The sequence below is a fragment of the Macaca fascicularis genome, chromosome 5 (genome assembly GCF_037993035.2).
Source record: "Macaca fascicularis isolate 582-1 chromosome 5, T2T-MFA8v1.1".
Classification (NCBI taxonomy): Eukaryota; Metazoa; Chordata; class Mammalia; order Primates; family Cercopithecidae; genus Macaca; species Macaca fascicularis.
The window spans coordinates 63613183-63632170 of NC_088379.1; the positions used below are offsets into that span (position 1 = coordinate 63613183).

The 18988-nt window shown below is 36.5% G+C and overlaps 1 protein-coding gene across 1 annotated transcript; it reads right to left on the reverse strand.

Annotated features, from left to right (window-relative positions):
* Positions 1-1270: 1270 nt before the first annotated feature.
* LOC102116262 (uncharacterized) lies at positions 1271-7820 on the reverse strand. The gene is made up of 3 exons (XM_005555143.4): positions 7739-7820; positions 6410-6477; positions 1271-1934 (listed from the first exon to the last, which is right to left on the reverse strand). Exons 2-3 carry the CDS (start codon positions 6461-6463, stop codon positions 1503-1505), a joined length of 486 nt encoding a protein of 161 aa, XP_005555200.2. The 5' UTR covers positions 6464-6477; positions 7739-7820; the 3' UTR covers positions 1271-1502.
* Between the last annotated feature and the right edge of the window lie 11168 nt (positions 7821-18988).

Here is an 18988-nt window from a genome sequence, read left to right on the forward strand (position 1 = left end):
ACTTTTTCTCTAGATCATTTAGTACCTTGCTTTTTAATATTCTTCAAGTCATTCCTCAAATATCACTTCATCAGAGTTTCTCCATTATTATCTTATATAAAATGGTCAGTCACCACTACTTAGTGTCTTCCTATGCATTGTTCATTACTTTTCAAAACACTCTCACGTCTTACATTTTATTGACATGTGTTTACTTTTTAAAAAATATCTCACTAGATATAAGCTCCATGAAGACAATTACTTTGACTACCTTCAATATTGCTGTTATTGTGCTATTAAAACAGTCCCTGTATCCTGGTAGGTTCTCAAAAGTGAAAGAGAAGCCTGGAAATGTAGCAAAACCCCATCTCTGCTAAAATTACAAAAGAATTAACCAGGAGTGGTGATGTGCATCTGTAGTCCCAGTTAGGAAGCTAAGGTGGAATTTCCTGAGCTCAGGAAGTCATGGCTACAGGGAGTTGTGATTGTATCACTGTACTTCAGCCTAGGTGATGGGAGTGAGACCCTTTCCATGGAAAGAAAAAAAAAAAAAAAAAAAAAAAAAAGGAAAGCATTAAACACAAATAAAAATTGTGGGCTTACTTTAGGTGTCTTGAAAAGTTTTAATTTATAAGTGTTTGATGGCACTGTGGGAAGTTAAGTGTCCTGAAGGAAAAAGTCAAACATGGAAAGATAAAACTCTCATGACATTATGAGGCCATTTCCTAAATAGTCATATCATAATACTTCTGATTCAAATATCAACAAATAGATGCAGTAGAAACTTGGAAATCTCAGTGATTAGCTGCTTCTTATTGCTATCTGAAACCATCTCCTATCTCTATCTTAGCTTAGAAAATAATTTTTTCATATCAAATTCCAAGACTTGTGATTCACATCTCAGATATTTAGATTTGCTAGAATGGCGTTTCTTCTCTGCAACTATTTATAAGCAGTGATCAGATGGTACTCAGGAATTTTTATAGGGCGAGCTATGGTGATGGCTAAGATTCTTTCATTTTAGTATCTATTAACATCTTATTTTGGGCTTTGTAATTGTATGATGGGTTGCCATACTGAAGAGGGCATCCTGTTGCCTACTCTTCTAACTTCGTAACTCTAAGCTTCAAGTCCAAGTGTCTTATTGCATTTTTCCTTAATTTACTTTTTTGGCCTCATGGGACATGGCCAGGCTCTGGTAGCACTAATATTCATTTAGGTGACATAAATGGGGGATAAACTAGTGGCTCTGATAACAGTGGATACTTCATATTGTTGCTCAATTCTTTATTTTTCTCTACTGATATAAAGGTTCATGGGGATTGTTTCACAATTTCTAAGATATTTCTCCCAAAATGCAATGCTTTGGAAATGTTTATTCTCATTCAAAAATGAAAGCCATTTTATCTAAAAGTCTCTTGGAAGTAGTGTTGAAATTCTTATTTTTGGAGAGTAGAAGCAGTGGTTATGAGGGTAGTGTTGTCTTTTGCAGTGGTGGTGGCACCTGTTGCAGTTGTCTGTATTTAGGGTGCAGGATTAGGGAGGTCAGGATCAGGTGGAGAAATTACAGGGGAAAATGGAGGTCCAGGTGGATAGGGTCTTGGTTGGGAAGGTGGCTGTGGATAACCTGGGCCATAAGGGGAAGGAAGAGAGAGTGGTTGAATTCTCCCTGGACCATAGGGTGGAGAAAGGCGTGGTGGAAATCTCCCTGGACCATAGGGTAGAGGAGGAGATGGTGGAAATCTCCCTGGACCATAGGGTAGAGAAGGAGGTGGTGGAATTCTCCCTGGACCATAGAGTAGAGGAGGGGGTAGTGGAATTCTCCATGGACCATAGGGTGGAGGATGGGGTGGTGGAACAAATCCTGGTCCAAACGGAAAAGGTGATGGAGGAGGAGAAGGAGACAGTGGTTCAGGTGGATATGGTTCCCCGAGGCCTCTTTGACTCTCACCAGGCTGTGGAAAAAAGTAGTAAATACTTTTAAATCAGATATTTCGCAGTTAAATATAAGAATGAATGCTTTCTATGATAGGCAGAACTCTGAGATGGCCCCAAGATTTCTACTCTCTGCTGGCACATACTGGCCTGACCTTATCCGATGAGCCCTTTTAAAACAGGTTCTGCAATGTCTGAAGAAATCAGAGAGATTTGAAGCTGCAGCAAATGCTTTTCTCTGGGCTTTGAATCAAGATGCCGTGTTGTGGGGAGGGCTACGTGGAAGTACATGGTAGACTGGCTACAGGAGCTGAGAGTGGCCCCGGGCTCACAGGCAGCAAAAAAGTAGGGGCGTCAGTCCAACAACCAAGGGACTGAATCCTACCAATGACCATACAAGCTTAAAAAAAGGACACTGAGCTGCAGAAGAAAAAAAAAATACAGCAGTGGACACACCTTTTCAGCCTTGTGAGACTGTGAGCAGAGAAGCCACCTAAGCCAAGCTCAGAGTTATGGCCAAAGAAACTGAGATAATAATGAGTTTTTAAAGGCTACTAATTAGTGGTAATTTGTTATCGAGCAATAGAAAAGTGTTAAATGTATCTAGGTTATGATGTCTGAACGTCTACATCAAAGAAAAATGTTTCTCTTTTGCCCTCTGAATACCTAGGCTCTCAATGAAAGCTGGGATAGTATTGACTTAAAAAAATAGATAATGAACAAAAATCTTATCCTTGGCCTATAGTGAAGTCTGTCATTCCAAATTCCAAATGGAAATAAATGCCTTTGCAGCATGAGAAAAACATGTCTTTTTATTTCTAATTCAAGGGTTTAGGCTTGTTCCGGGCTTTGCACATTAATTAATTGTGAAACACATGTGAGCAACTATTTCGTGCAATGAGCTTATGAAGGAGCTGGTTCATTCATGTCATGAATGTCAACCTGGCAAGTTGCCAGGGGTACAAACATCTATTCTATGACTCTACAGGCTGAGTAATTACAATACAAGGAGGGGTAAATGTGATCTGAAGGGAAGTGAAATGAGTGGAATGAGTGTCTGGGGTTTCATGTCAGTGTTTGAGCTCTCCTTCTGGCACATGGAGATAGAGTGAGTGTGGAATTCTTTTTGAGCCTTTTTTTCTCATCAGGAAAATGATGTTCATAAAAGTACTCACCTCCTGCAGTTGTTGTCACATTTGTTGTGAAATATCACTTGTAAAGTGCCTAGGGTGGTGTTTATCTCAGGTCTGGTTTACATAGAGTACAATTTTTAGAAATGAAAATAGTAGGCTGAGGCTGGGCGTGGTGGCTCATGCCTGTAATCCCAGCACTTTGGGAGGCTGAGGTAGGTGGATAGCTTTAGGCCAGCAGTTCAAGACCAACCTGGACAAGACCCCATCTCCATTAAAAAATTCAAAAATAACTGAAAAGTAGTGCAAGGAACAAATACATTAGGGATTTAAAGTGATCAGTTCTGGATAGGAAAACGATAAAGGATTGTCTCTGTGGGAAGGAGTCATTTGAAAAGAGGGTTAAAGAATATAAAGTAAGGAGGGAGCATGCCAAATAGAAGGAAAATACGCAAATGCTCTGGGGTAGGAATGAAGTTCCACTCTACTGACGGCAAGAAGTCCAGGTTGCTTGGAGCAGATGCTTTTTTTGGACACAAAACTACATTCACTTCCTGTGGTTCTCAGTCCCTTCACCTATTTGGCCATTACCCTTGCTAATCCTAAACTTTAGTATTACAGTAAAGCATCCCTGTCCTGGATTCCTAATGCCAGGTTCTTAACAATGCTAGAGGATGTCACCAGCATTGTACCCTCAGAAAGTTAGCATCCTTCAGTGCTGCCTGAAATCCTTTTTTGAGTGTCTTATCTCAGATTATCCCTTCCCACTTCCCCAGAGGCCTGTAATTTTCCAAGTTGATGCCAGTTTTATCAACATTCTCCACCTCATCCTAAGCTCTCATCTACCCCCACCAAAGTGGCTTTTCTCCTGCTTCACCAAGATATTTCAGGCAATTAGAAATGAACTTCCCTGATTTACTGGTCACAGAACCATGGAGTCAGTGATAGCTAGATAGTTTCTTTTTCTTTATGATTGTTTTCCAAGGGACCTGGCTCTGTCAGTCTTCTCTTTTACTTTCTGCAACTGTAATATCTGCCATTTAGCTAGCTCATTTTCTTCAGAAGAACACTATCATTTATGGTCAACTCAATTTTTTTCTCCCTATCCCATCAGCTCTTCATCCCACTTCCTGAATTCTAAATCTAACCACTTCTTATCATCTTTCTTGCTTTCATTCTAATCTGTCATTTACTTTTACCCGAATTTCTATAATGGCCCGTTGATTTGACCTCTTGATTCTAATCTTGCCCCTTTCACCTAACATGTACAGAGAGGTTGAAGACATCATTTGAGAAATAAATATCAATTGATATTTCTCCGTTTATAAAAGATTCAGTTTCAACCACCAGTACCTTGTTGCTGTGACTTTCTTTTCACGTCTTTCCTGCAAAGCAAAGCTCTATGAAAGGGTGTTCTAAATTTGCCAACGCCACTTCTCACTTCTCATTTGCTCTTAAACCTGGCTTCTGCACTTAACATGCCAGTAAAAGTTTTATTCGTATCACCAATGAAACAAACAAACAAAAAATTCCAAGGCACTTCTGTGGGACCAGCCTCGTGTTCGTCTTCTCTAGCTAGTGATAGTTCATGGTATTATGGAGGGTGCTTGACCCAAGGACTGCCAATCCAAGGACTAGTCAGGGTATGTGGAAGTTCAGGATTTGATTTTTTATTGTCAAGAAAACAAATCCTTAGTATGGAAAATATTTCACACATTTTTATTGTTGAGACAATTAAAAATTAGCTGAAAGGACTTTTTCCTAAAGATATACTGATGTTGATCTAAATGTTATGTAATGAAAAATCTTCATAGTAAATATCGATTCTTTTCCTGATCTCTTAACCCAATCACAATGATTAGCTGCCTTTCCACAAATGGCTAAAGTAAAATGATGAAAATGATGAAAATACTATACTAGGAAGAAACACTCCCCTCCCAAAGGGTTATAATGAATGTTAATCTCCTACATTATTCAGTTTAGCAATAATCCCGCTAAGACAAGCATACTTTGCATACTTTGAATCTAAACTTATTTGTATTTTAATGAGATTAAAAATAGTGAGACTTGCTTTGAGGATTAAAAGAGATAATGTATGTAATGCATTTGGAAAATTACTTATAACAGAGAAAACACTCAAAAGTCGACAGGCTGAATATGATGACTTACCCCGCCTACAAATATATATATGCAAAGGACATGCTACCCTTCACATTTCCAATTTTCAGTAATTATTAATCATCATTAGTCATATCAGCTGAAAAAAGGCTCATTGCTATTTAAACTGCTTATATTATTGGAAAGCTCTCTATTTTTCTAATTTATCTTGTTAAAAAGTTATTTGTATAATAAAAGCCTGAATAAAATGTTTTTCACATATTCTGAGGACATGAAAATATTGAAAATCTAATTTATGATGAAGTCATTAAGACATGACCTTTAATGGATGTCAATACATTTTATTGGCTTATCAAAAATTATGTCTAGCCATAATGCATGCAGGAACATGGCCAAAGTCAGAAAGCTTCAGTCATCTCAGAATGTCCTGCTTTTATTCAAGCTTTTCAAAGTAGAAGAAAGAGGTACTATTTTATGTTTCATGTTTGAGAATGATATAATTTTATGTTGCCTGCTTTGTGGAAGTCATAGTCTTCTAAAAAATCAGCTTTCATATTTTCCCATTTGATATAATAGATTTTTATGGTACTTTGGGAGAAGTTACTCTGGAATTAATATCCTCTTTGTAACACTGGAATTAATTGACCCCTCTGTTGAAATTGAGTATCATTCTATTACTTTTAAAAATATGCATTAAAAAATTCTGAAACACTAGGTTAAGGGCAATGAGCATAGTTTTCCTTAACCTAGTTTTTAATAAATGGTAGGTGTTACTATAAATGTTTATTATTTCCTCAAAATGTAGCATGCAAAGATTCTCCTAAATGCATCTTCCCAGGTCCCATTATGGGGTACTCTTATTCAGGCTTGGATGAGGACTTTAATACTATCTTTTTAATAAGTGAGTTAGGTGACTCCATGTTAGGAACAACTACTTTATCTCATTTTACAGAGTTTTACCTACTGTGTAATTGCTAGAGTATGGAAACATACATTTATATTTATCTGTTTAATGCAGTCTGATATTATAGATTTGAGCTATCCATTATGGCAGCCATCAGACATATGCGGCTATTTAAATTAAATTAGATTTTAAATTTAAATTTAAGCACTAGAACAGTGTTTCATCAATGCTTAATAGTTACTAATATATAAGAAAAGGTAACATCATTAATGTAAAAAGAAATCTGAAGTAATGGTTAAGGAGGAAAGTATAAAGATGTGTGATCGTGATTAATGATACTTACTGTGAAACACGCTGCAAGAGCCCAAAGGCCCAAGATTAGAGTCAGTGATTTCATCCTTTCAGTTGCCTCTGAAAGTAAGCACAATAGGTGATCAGTATGATTTTTTTTTTATTACAAATTACTATTTAAAATGTCTCAACACATGGATATAATGTAATACAGATATACTACTGTAGCATTTTTAGGAATTTGCCTAACATTATGTTGGATTCATTATTACAGTGGGGCAACATTAGTAGGCTTATAAAATTTGACTTCAAAACAGTGGAACTAGTTTTTATTTTTGACTTGTAAGCTGATATTGGAGATAATGCCAAAGAGTTATTCATAAATGATTTGAAGAATAGAAGCTTTTATAAATGAGGTTTTTGCCTTTAGAGGTAACTACTTTGAAATGTACAATTATTTACATTTGAACACTTTTGTATATTTAAATAGCAAGTATATTGTTTTATAGATTTCTATAGACTTGGGTTTGCAATATTAACATATTAACTAAATCATGTGTTATCAATTTAATTCCTTGGGGTATCTCAAAAATAAGGAAAAGAAAGAAATCACTCTGTTTGACGTAGTGTAAGAAAAAGAGAATCATATTATATACCTCCTAGTTTTAACAACATTCCACTAAATTAATTTACTCTGTGATGTGTGGTCTCAAAGTGCTTCCAAAAATCCATATATGGTAGATCAAAGACCAAGTCAGAGAACATGGAGGAATCTAGGTATTTTATTCTCTGTTGGCTCAAAATTTGCAAAATATTTCAAGTACATGGTAGCTTGAATTCTGGGAAAGTAACTCCATGCACCATTGTACAAATGGCTTCCTGACAGTCAACTCTGCACATAGGTTGAGTGTGTTATCTGAGCAATGCAAATTTTGAAAGAATCATATGGACAAAATTTCACTGGATATTCAATTGTATGTGGGTGTGGATATTCTCTTAAGGATTACTTTTCCCATGATCCATTCTTATGAGAAGTTTGAAAAACAAAAGAAAAACTAATAATAAAAATATACTGTAGAACAATTCCCTCTTTTAAAGTGCATCTGAGAATAATCTATCATTATGAAGTTTTAAGAACTTTAAGGAACATCAAGGGGAAAAGTCAATTGTGTACTTGGATGGACTAATTGTCCCCAACGCCCAACATGAAACCTTTACTCTGACATGTGAATAACCTAATTTTTCAAAATTTGATATGTTTAATGACTTACAATTTTACATAAGGTGAAGGTGCTTATGTTTTTGGTGGTAATGAATGTCCTATAAAAAGATCATGAAAAGTCTGAGGAAAATTCTGCAGTTAATATTTCCAGGTACATACCTTTGTGCGAGGATCTGTCTTAGAGTTGATTAACCTGCTGGTCAAAATGACTCTTGCCAGTTGAAAGACAGAAAATAAAGATGAAAAGAGACAAGAAACTTCAGTTCTTATATAGTGCAAAAGATTTCTGTTGGCAGTAAGAGAAAGAATACTTGGAAATAAAATAACTTCTGGGTTGATGCTCTTCAAACAAAGATAGGAAAGTTGTTCTTGCCAATTTGGCAGTCTTATTCTGCATTTTTGGGTCTCATTTCTGAAAAGCATTGACCCATTCAATATTTGTTGTTTCCTGGGGAAACAGATACAACAAATAATGTCCTCTCTCTTCAGGGAAACAATCTGGGGCCTGTGGATCACCATTTCCTCTTTATTTTAAAGAAAAAGCACCAGCTTTTTCTATGCCAAGCAATTTTAATGGGCCATATTTTGTATTTTCTATTTTATTTAATAGGCAATCTTTTGTATTTTCTATAGGAAGTTCCCTTCTGTCAGTGAAGAACTAACTGAGAACAACTGTGTTTTAAAAATCATGTGGTCCTTGCTGTTATTAACTTGAGAATCGTAATTAAATGAAAATATGATGACATGCAAAGACTTGATTATGGGAAAATTATACAGAAATTTTTAGTTTGAAGCGGATGTCTAATGGAAAGTTATAGCCTTGGCTTTTTGATAAGTCTAGGCATTGAGAATAATTTTTCCCATGCTGGATGATCTTATAATCTCGCTTTAATACTTTATTATATAATCATAATAACAGCTATTACTTATTAAGCCTCTAGTTTATTCCATGTGGCAGGTTAAAATGAGTTCTATTATCATCTCAGTTTTATACAGAGATGCTAATTAGCTGAGTGGAACTTGACCTTAAGTCAGCCCACTTCAAAGTCTAAGTGATTTTTTTAGCCAGTATTCCATATTAGCTCCCTAATCTTAACAATCACCATACACTTAACTAACATTGTGTTACAGTACATTAGAGAGATGAATCAGTGAACTTAATAGTTCATTCTACTTCCAAGCACAGTAACAACACTTCCTTGTTGGGTTATATGAGACAAAATATTTTGCCTTATCGTATCTCAATTTCTTCGTTTAAAAATATATATTTAAAATGTTTATATTTATAATTTCTTTTTTATTTCATTTATTTATTTATTATTATCCTTTAAGCTCTAGGGTACATGTGCACAACGTGCAGGTTTGTTACATATGTATACTTGTGCCATGTTGGTGTGCTGCACCCATCAACTCGTCAGCACCCATCAACTCATCATTTAAGTCATGGAGATTAGGACCTTCCTTCTTTCCCTCCTTCCTTTCCTTACTTTCCCTCCCTCCCTCCCTCCCTCCCTCCCTCCCTCCCTCCCTCCCTCCCTCCCTTCTTTCCTTCCTTCCTTCCTTCCTTCCTTCCTTCCTTCCTTCCTTCCTTCCTTCCTTCCTTCCTTCCTTCCTTCCTTCCTTCTTTTATCTTTCCTACTAAAATTTATTAACTATCTGCTGTGTGTAAGAAAGAGTACAAGTTGCTGAAGTTACAGCATATATAAATGCTTAGTGTTTTAAAATTTTTGTGAGTCATAGGTGATGTAGAAATTAAGAAGCCAAACTTTCAGAATTGATCTTGGTTTTAAATGACTGTACTTAATTTCATTTGCTTTGTTGGAGTTTCACTGCCTTTAAAAATTCTGATGACATAATTAAGTGTAATACAATATATTCCTGGTTTGCTAATCTTAGCCCTTAATATGTTGCTGAACGATTACATGCCTAAACATCAGTGAAGATGATTCTATTCTTAATTAACAGAAAATTTCACTTCCTTCTTTGACAGTAATTCAGTGTGTCAAAAGATGACTGTCTCTTCTCTCTTATTTTGATGCCAACATATCCATCAGCCAAATGTTTGAAGTCAAGGTGTGATCTACATTGTAATAGATCACTGGCTCTGAGAGACTTAGGATGAATGCTGGCAAAATCAACGGACAATTTCTGAGTGGGTTATGACCAACAAAGAATTTGAGGAATGCAAACAAACAGAAGCACATGTCTGTTAAGAAACAGGAACAGTCACTCCAGTTAATCTTTAGTTAACTTATGGCTTTAAAAGATCTTGATTGAATACTTACTAGAATAGTAGCTAAAGGAGCTGGTCACGGAAAATTCAAAGTGACAGTAGAGAAAAATTATTGTTAGTGCAGAGATTTACGGGAAAGATGGAAAATATTTTCCTAATGTAGGTAGACTAACAGATTTAAGTTCAGTCATGCAGCAACATATTTAAAATCTGCTTTCCTATTGTGTTACACTCATTTCCACTAAAATAGAACAGTAATGATAGTTTCTTTGGGCCTATGGAAAGTATGTACTTCTTCTAGACTATTCAGAAGGAGGTGATATGGTTTCTGGGGTAATGCCACCTTGAATATTTATCAAGCTTTAGAGTTTACAGATTACCTTAAAAATTTCTGTGGAAATATTGTGTAGAATATCAATAAGGCCACTGAGCTCTGAGAGAAAATGTATTCTTTTGGATTGAAGTCTAGCATGATGAAATATAATTGACAATAGAGCTTTTAGACTGAAGAAAAGTTATTCTCTGACTTGTGCAGCATGGATGCTGCAAGAAACCCACATTACCTAGGTCTGTAAACTTTCTGAAAGTTGGCAACAACTTTGCCCTGAACCTCCAAATAGCAAAAGTTGTAAAAAGAAGAAATCAGATGAAACATTTACAATGTCCATAAAGTATAATCATGATAATTTCTTGAGAAAAGTAGCTTTTTTTTTTTTTTTTTCATCACTGAGAGCCGTGGGAAAATTTCCCACTGTTTTTAAGCAGGAGGTGTATTTTTCTATGGTAAATGTGAAGTGGTCTTTACAGTATAACCTGGATGTCCCCAGTTTGTGAATGTAAACAACTATTCAATCGCCCTTTAATCAGAATTTTGCTAGATTGATAACCTCATCCATGTAACCACATAAATTCAGTTCCCCTTTCAAAATCTCTTTTGGGGAATATTCCTGGATTCATCTCAATTCTCAAAATATATTTTCGTAGCCATAATATTATTTTTTACAAAAAAAATCTAGTCATATATAAATTTTCTCCGTAAAGTACCTCAAGTACTTAAAAAATGTTAAAGAATTAGTGTAATACATTTATTATATAGTGAACTGTGGTATATTTATTTTCTCATTTAATATACAAAATAACTGCAACATGTTAATGTCTTAGTTATTTAAATAAAGAAAGAACATCAGAGAGGGGCAGAATTAGTAGTAAGATCATGTCTAGCTTGTTTAATAAACTTTTTCCTAAAATTATATACGGTCTACTGGTAAGAATTTGTTACTTAAAAATGATGAAGGACTCTAAAAATGAAGTCTATTAAAAATAATGAGGGATTACCTAAAAGTTAGCACAAATGCCTTAAATAACAGCTTTATATTTAAGAGGAAACAGTGTACTGTTACCTGAAATGGAAATGAAAAGGTTCCAGTTCCAGAATTGACTTTGCCATCTGTTACTAATATGGAATTGGAAATGTTCACTCATCACTTGGAGCTTTATTTTCTTCCTTTGTAAAATGACAGAGTTAAATTGAATAGCTCCCTAGCATCCCCATTACAAGCAGATCTAGGTTTGGAGAGACCTGAAGCTTATATAATTTGGGCACTGACTACAAGGAAAACAATACAACTTCATGATTAGAAAACTCTTACAACTGCTGCAAGGCCACCTTATAAGAGAAATCATGAATACAAAATGATCAGAGCTATCCAAAGTCCACCTGATATGAGGGGAGGTGTCCTCATGGAGAATTTGGAAAATTAAGAAAAAACAATGTTAGCCAATGGGAGTTAAAATATCCTGCTTTTTCAAATGCTATAAAAACACATGACTTTTTGAACACATTGCTGTATCTGTTCAAGGGACCTTACCTGAGAAGAATCTCAGCAAAGAAGTCCTGATGCCTCAGTTTCATTGTCATTAATCTCTTATTGGGCCTCTTCAAGGTCTCACATATTTGTACTAAGTCTTAATGTGCTTAACAACCACCTGGAGGTTGGTGATAACTAAAAATTCGAAGATCCATTGGCTGAGGTTCTGATTATTTTGGGTGAGGTTAGGGCCCAGGAAATTGCTGTGTTATTAGGCACCATAAATACTTTTCGTGCAGATGTTTCATAAAGTATTCTTTGAGAAACACTCCAATAGAATGCAATTGAAAGGAGGAAAATAGAAAAGAAAAATACTTCTTTCATTTTAACTGGAAGCTGTTTCGGGGAGCAATTGTTGCTTTGGGAAGAAGATAAAGAAATGCCATTAAAGGTTAGATGTGAAGGCCAGGAAATCTTCCTCAGAGCGTGGGTATAAACTATGATCTCCTGTAGGTGAAGGGCAGAAGCATCTGAAGACCAGAACTAGGGTTCAGTCACAAGAACAGCAAATTTCTGGAGAAGATTGAGTCTCAATCTAGGCAGATCTGCAATGCCCAGTTTAGGATCTTGATTGGTAAATAATGGGGCCCTGGGATATAGATTGGTTTTTGGGTCTCTCGGTGTATCAGTTAGCGATTTCTGCATGACAAACCACTGCAAAACTTGATGACTTAACAAAGCAATTGTTGAATATTTCTTACTCAAAATACTAGTGTGCTCACTGGGCAGGTTTCCTGGATTAGCCAGGCCTGACTGATTTTTATCTGGGCTTACTTATGTGCTGTGTTCAGCTGGTGAATTGGCTAGGGGATGATTGGTCTAGGATGACCTTGGCTGGCACAGCTCACCTCTCTTCCACATGTCCTTTACATTCCTCAAGCTAGTCTGGGCATGTTTTCATGGTGATGTGAGGGGTTCAAAAGAAAAAAACAGAAATGTGCAAATGTTTTCCAAACCTCTCTTCTTTTCAAGTTTGATTAATGTAGTGTTGTCCCCGGTAAAAAAAAATTGACAATAGTCAGGCCCAGAGATAGTGCAAGAGGATACAACAAATGGACTTTTTTTTTTTTTTTTAAATTATACTTTAGGTTCTAGGGTACATGTACACAACAGGCAAGTTTGATACATTGGTATACATGTACCATGTTGGTTTGCTGCACCCATCACCTCATCATTTACATTAGGTATTTCCCCTAATGCTATCCCTCCCCCAGCCACCCACACCCCACCCCTCGACAGGCCCCAGTGTGTGATGTTCCCCATTGTGTCCATGTTCTCATTGTTCAATTCCCACCTATGAATGAGAACATGTGGCATTTGGTTTTCTGTCCTCGTGATAGTTTGCTGAGAATGGTTTCCAGCTTCATCCATGTCCCTACAAAGGACATGAACTCATCCTTTTTAATGGCTGCATAGTATTTCATGGTGTATATGTGCCACATTTTCTTAATCCAGTCTGTCATTGATGGACATTTGGCAACCAATGGATTTTCTTAAAGGGAAGTGTGAAAAGTTGGGCCATAATCCAATAAATCTATCACACTTGATATTCTCAATGCTTTAACACTTATTTTTGAAGAATACAAAGTTGAGTATAGTCTGCAGCACGGTTTCTCAGCCTTGGCACTATCGATACTTTGGGTCAAGTAATTCTTTGTTGTGGGTATCTGTTTTGTGCCTTTCTGGCCTCTACCCACTAGGTGTCAGTTGCATCTTCCCAGCTGTGATGACCAGAAATGTTCCAAACATTACCAAATGTCCCCTGGGGGACAGAATCATCCGCAGTCAAAAACCACTAGTCTAGACAAAGAAATCACTTCTTATTTCAGTACCTAATTCACTTATTCAGGTATAGTTCTCTGAAGAGTATTTTTTTATTTTGACCACTCTGAGCCCTAGAGCAGTATGGAGAGTGGATCTTAGCAATTGAAACTTAAGAGAGAAAAACCTGTTAAAAGGCTATTACTACAGTTGTCCAGATAGACTTGGATAGTGACAAAGGGACTATGGATGGATAAGTGGACAGAATAAAGATGTTTTCATGGGATGTAATCAACAGATCGTTTTGATGGTCTAGATATGAACGGTGAAGGACAGAGCAACATCAAGCTGATATCCGTGAGTCATATAATATTTCAGTAAGAAGTTGGTAATTGAGCCAAGAGGGTTGACCTTTACTAGGGTAAATGGAGATAATTGGAAGCCTCTTTCAGAATGTTAGAGATGTGTGAGTCAAGGCAATGAAATGGAAATTGAGATGTACTAATTAACACTGAACCCAGGATAGAAGACAAAGAAGTATGGGTGAATAGCAAAAACAGGGCTCACAGGAAAATCTGAAGAGAGAAATGGCAACAGATGAAACTCTTATTTCCAAACATTTGCCATTCATTTGTTCCTTATACTTCTCTTCTTATTTTCCTTCTTACTCTCTCTTCTAAAGTGTTTAACCCTCTTTCTAAAGCCTTTTTCTCTACTTGACCTTCATGTAAGTTTCTTAGTTCTCTCACCTCTGACTGCTCCCTTTTTAATCTGCTGTTTGCTCCTTTTTCTCTCATTATTCTACCTTTCTCTTCTTCTTCCTTCTTATTCCTCTCCTCTTTTTTCATACCTATCAATATCCAGGAGAACTTGTGTTGTGAGGAGTAATGCTCTTGTATTTGTACTCTTATATACCCTGTCCTAAATCTAGGTACGTTTTACTAAATCACAGGAGTGATTTTATCGACTAGATATTGACCTAATATTAATGTGTCATTGGATGAAATGATATATGAAATGGTACAAAGCTTTGGTTAAACAATCTCTAGTGAAAATACTTCTTTAGTAGAAGAAGTAGCAATTGAGAAAGAATATCTGTAGATCTGTAGGAATTTAACTTACTTTTTTCTGGGCTTTTTGAAAATGTCTCACTTAGACTATGATCCCTTTGAGAGTAGGACTGCCATTTTTTCACCACTTTTTTGTAGCTCTCATATTTGTAATTTTATGTTGTGCATTTATATAAAATATAATTGTATGTTTATAGATGTGTTTGATTATGACTACATGTACTTGTGTTTTATATAAAAAAGAAAATTGATTTCTAAGATTTGTAATATTTTAACATGTTATATGGGGTGGTTTTTAAACACCTTTTTTTAGTCTGTGAAGAATTTACTTTTTTTTGACACTACTTTGTGTGTTATAGAAACATTTGATAGGACAAATGTGCTGATATTAGCGCTGTCATTCTACAGGAATAAAGAAGAGATCAATACACATATAATCAAATGCATAAATCAGGTTTATCTTTGAATGATTTTACAGTGTAGAAAGATGAAAGAAGAAACAGAAAAAATCATATATCTATGTTTTTATACCTCTTCCTATATTTTTCTTAAAGTGCTGAGAGAAGGTGATCACAAATATATCAATATTCAGTTTTTCAGGATCTGTGAAAACAAAACAAAATATCATGAGCCATTAACTAAAGGTACATAAGCTCTACCCTCTCAAATTGTTTTAAAATAGCCAAATGCTGAGTAGGACATTAGAAGCTGCAACTTTAGAGTTCAATGGATGTGAATTTGAAGACTAGTCTACAGTTTATGACTTTGTGATCTTTGGAAAGTCATGTAAATTCTCATAGCCTCAGTACCCTCATCTTTAAAAAAAAGCCCATGAGACTGATTTCACAGGGTTGATATGAGTATTAAATTAGATTCAAGGCCAGGAGCGGGGGCTCACACCTATAATCACAGCACTTTGGGAGGCCGAGGCAGGCAGATCATGAGGTCAGGAGATTGAGATCATCCTGGCTAACATGGTGAAACCCCGTCTCTACGAAAAACACAAAAAATTAGCCGGGCGTGGTGTCTCGCGCCTGTAGTCCCAGCTACTCGGGAGGCTGAGGCAGGAGAATCACTTGAACCTGGGAGGCGGAGGTTGCAGTGGGCTGAGATCATGCCACTGCAGTCCAGCCTGGGCAACAGAGTGAGACTTCGTCTCAAAAAAATAAAATAAAATTCAATAGGAATATTTAATGCTACACAAATCTGAACTAAGTGTTCAACAGTTGGCATCTATCATTGTGATTTTTACATTCTATACTTAGGATAATTCTTCCCATTTATATTTATAATTAGAAGCTGCTATATTCAGAAATAAGATGAATTTATGATCTCCTACTTCTTTGATATTGTTTCTGAATGATCATGTTATATCATGATGTGTGTGATTCAGTCATTTTTTATAGCAAGAGAGCTCTTCTATTGGTTGGGTTTTGTTTATATTACTATTCCCAAGGATAATTGTGATATTTCCACAATCTTTACTCCTTTTTCGTCTTATTATTGTTGGCAGGTGCTGAAAGAGTGAGGAAGACTTCCTATGTGGAATGTGCACTTTGTGAAATCTAATAAATATTGAAGTCCAAACTAACTTTAATTTATGAAAGCCCTAATTAAAAGTAAGCTTTTCCAGGAAAATAAAACATATTTTAATACTGGGATAAAAAAGCAAAGTCTTGTACACATTTGGTGATCCTTTAATTGTGTGTTTCTTTTGTGGTAATCAGTCAGCATTATCAGGTTTATAGATATGACTTATACTCAAGGAGACCAAATTTAGTTTGTGAAATAAAGGGGGAGTAAGAGCTTCTAATTCATATACCAGAGTTAGAAACTATTTGTTTATCTTTCTCATTGATTGTGACCATTCACATCTCAAAGTTACTCAGAAAATATTTTGGAAAATATTTACCTTGGGTTGCTTTTATCTTCTTGTGATTTTGGTATTATTGTAGTCTCAGACAGTTGCAGAATATGCTAAAACTATTCTTGCTGGTTGGCAAGGGTGGTGTCAGCCACCTCAGCTGGGTTAGACTCGGCTGCTGCAGTGTTTGTGACAGTCTCAGATTGGAGCCTGCTGGGAGCTGTGGTGTTGGAAGTGGCACCTGTAGTTTTCCTGATAGAGGCAATGGAAGTGGCCGTGGTGGCCGCAACAGTTGCAGGAGCAGAGGTGGCTAGCAGCACTTGAGAACTAGGGTTTACATCATTCTCAGGTGGTTGCGTAGGTCCAGATGATGGACAACGTGGGAGGTTTGGTTGGTGAGGGCTTTGATGGCGGAAGAGATCTAGGAGACCAGGGGTAACTGCAGGAACCGTTTCCAATGTTGTAAATTGTTCGTAGTTTGACTTTCCAGGACTTCTTTGTTTAAATGGTTTAGAATTCTTTTCAGAGCTATGGCTAGACTTCAGAGAGAGAACACAAAACAAACAAATAATTGTTTTTACACATTTAGTATGCATAAAGTTAGGCTTTAAATATGTATTTATATTACTGTTTAAATTTATATAATTATTCTAATTCATTTCATAAGTAAGTTGATAGAAAAATATGCCTGCCTTATACAGCATTTTAAATTATGATTTTGGGTGGATATAAATGAAGTAAACTGTGTCCCTACTGTTCTCAAAGTTTGATAGTTTTATTGCAGGTTTTTCCAAAATATATTCCATAATATGCATTATGCTGTGAAAATTTTGGTGACCAAATAACTTTGGAAAGGTTTTGGGTAAAGTAAAACATGTTTCTTTACTGCAGGACTTATTGGAATCGTTAACATAATATATAGTGGATATTTAGAATATCTAAAGGATATCGATATCTCTCAATTTTACCTAATCATAGAAATTTCATGTGTGTGTGTGTGTGTGTGTGTATGTGTAGCATTTCTTCATACTAGCGTTTTAGTGTTTTGTGGAGCACTTGTTGAGAAATCTGTTCTAATTTCCATCCTGTAAAAAAGTATAATGCATTTTACTGCTCTGAATAAAGAGAAACTTTCCATTGTCCCCTTTCATAGACCTGAAAATACAATGAGATTGATAAAGCATTCCATGAATCCATGTGGCTGACTCATTGCACGGAATCACAGACACTAAAAGCTGGAATTACCTTGAGTCAGTGTATTTCTACCCTGTGAAAGCCTTAATTCAGTAACGCAAAGGACACTTTGATTTAATTCACTTCAGTTACACAGGGTTTTGACATGACATTCCCTCAGGATTTTTGATTAGGCTCAGGTCTCTCATTTTGTCTTCACTGGCAGAGGCTAATTCTTGAAGTTCTAAATATGATGCTTCACCTTCCTCTCTATGAAGGATTAGTTCTTTTTTTTTTTTTTTTTTCTGGAGACGGAGTCTCGCTCTGTCGCCCAGGCTGGAGTGCAGTGGCCGGATCTCGGCTCACTGCAAGCTCCGTCTCCCGGGTTCACGCCATTCTCCTGCCTCAGCCCTCCCGAGTAGCTGGGACTACAGGCGCCCGCCACCTCGCCCGGCTAGTTTTTTGTATTTTTTAGTAGAGACGGGGTTTCACTGTGTTAGCCAGGATGGTCTCGATCTCCTGACCTCGTGATCCGCCCGTCTCGGCCTCCCAAAGTGCTGGGATTACAGGCTTGAGCCACCGCGCCCGGCCGGATTAGTTCTTATCTATTTTTGTGTTGTACATCTTCCTAATGCCCATATATTTTAGACTGGGTTTGGAGTATCTGATAGTGTGGACTACTGGGGGAAGACTTTCACTTCTCGGGCTCTGGTGCTCCAGTGCCATGTGACTCTGACAGTGTTGTCTGTTCACTGAATAGATCTCATACTACCATAGATCTTTACTGGAAGACCCAGGAGCCACTCAACTTTTAGGATAAATTAATTTAACTAGAGGGCTGCTTTAACATTCTAACAATGTTGTTTTCTCTTCTCTTGACCCTTTTCAAGATTTTTATTGCTCTGTAGATGTAAGATCTCATGTATATTTCCCAAATTGATGCCTTGGTATATGTGGCTACATTTACCTCTAGGCAATGAAAAGGAAATGTGATGTAATAATATAAACCAGTGATCAGTGAGTGAGAAAAATATCCTACTCTGCAGTTTCTCTCTTCCCTACTTACAACTCCAACAGTTAGGTAGATGTGAGTAGCTGATTTCAGGGATGCTATGGAATGATCAGGGTTTGGGACAAATTGAATATTCATAGATTGGTCTAGGTTTCACTGAATGGAGGTTGTCAGACCAATCCTGTTACAGGTATCTGGCCATTTCTCAGAATTATTTCACATTGAGAATCATAAGGTGATGGGATTGAAGGGGTGGAGAAAAAAAGAGAATGGAGAAGAAGTACATTGCTGAAATTTTCAAGGCTGGTTTGGAATATTTTTTTTCTTCTGAATGTTAGAACAATTTGGGTCGTTAAACTTAGAAATGTCTATTCCACAGCATTAGAGGTAGGATAACTTTTTTTTTTTTGGTTTTAAGGCTTCATTTA

What these genes read in the sequence shown, in the direction of transcription:
- LOC102116262 (XM_005555143.4), bottom strand. Translation starts at nt 6,463, where the DNA reads ATGAAATCACTGACTCTAATCTTGGGCCTTTGGGCTCTTGCAGCGTGT. An exon ending in CTCTTGCAGCGTGTTTCACA is followed by an intron (nt 1,935 to 6,409) that starts GTAAGTATCATT and finishes TTTTTTCCACAG; the next exon opens with CCTGGTGAGAGTCAAAGAGG.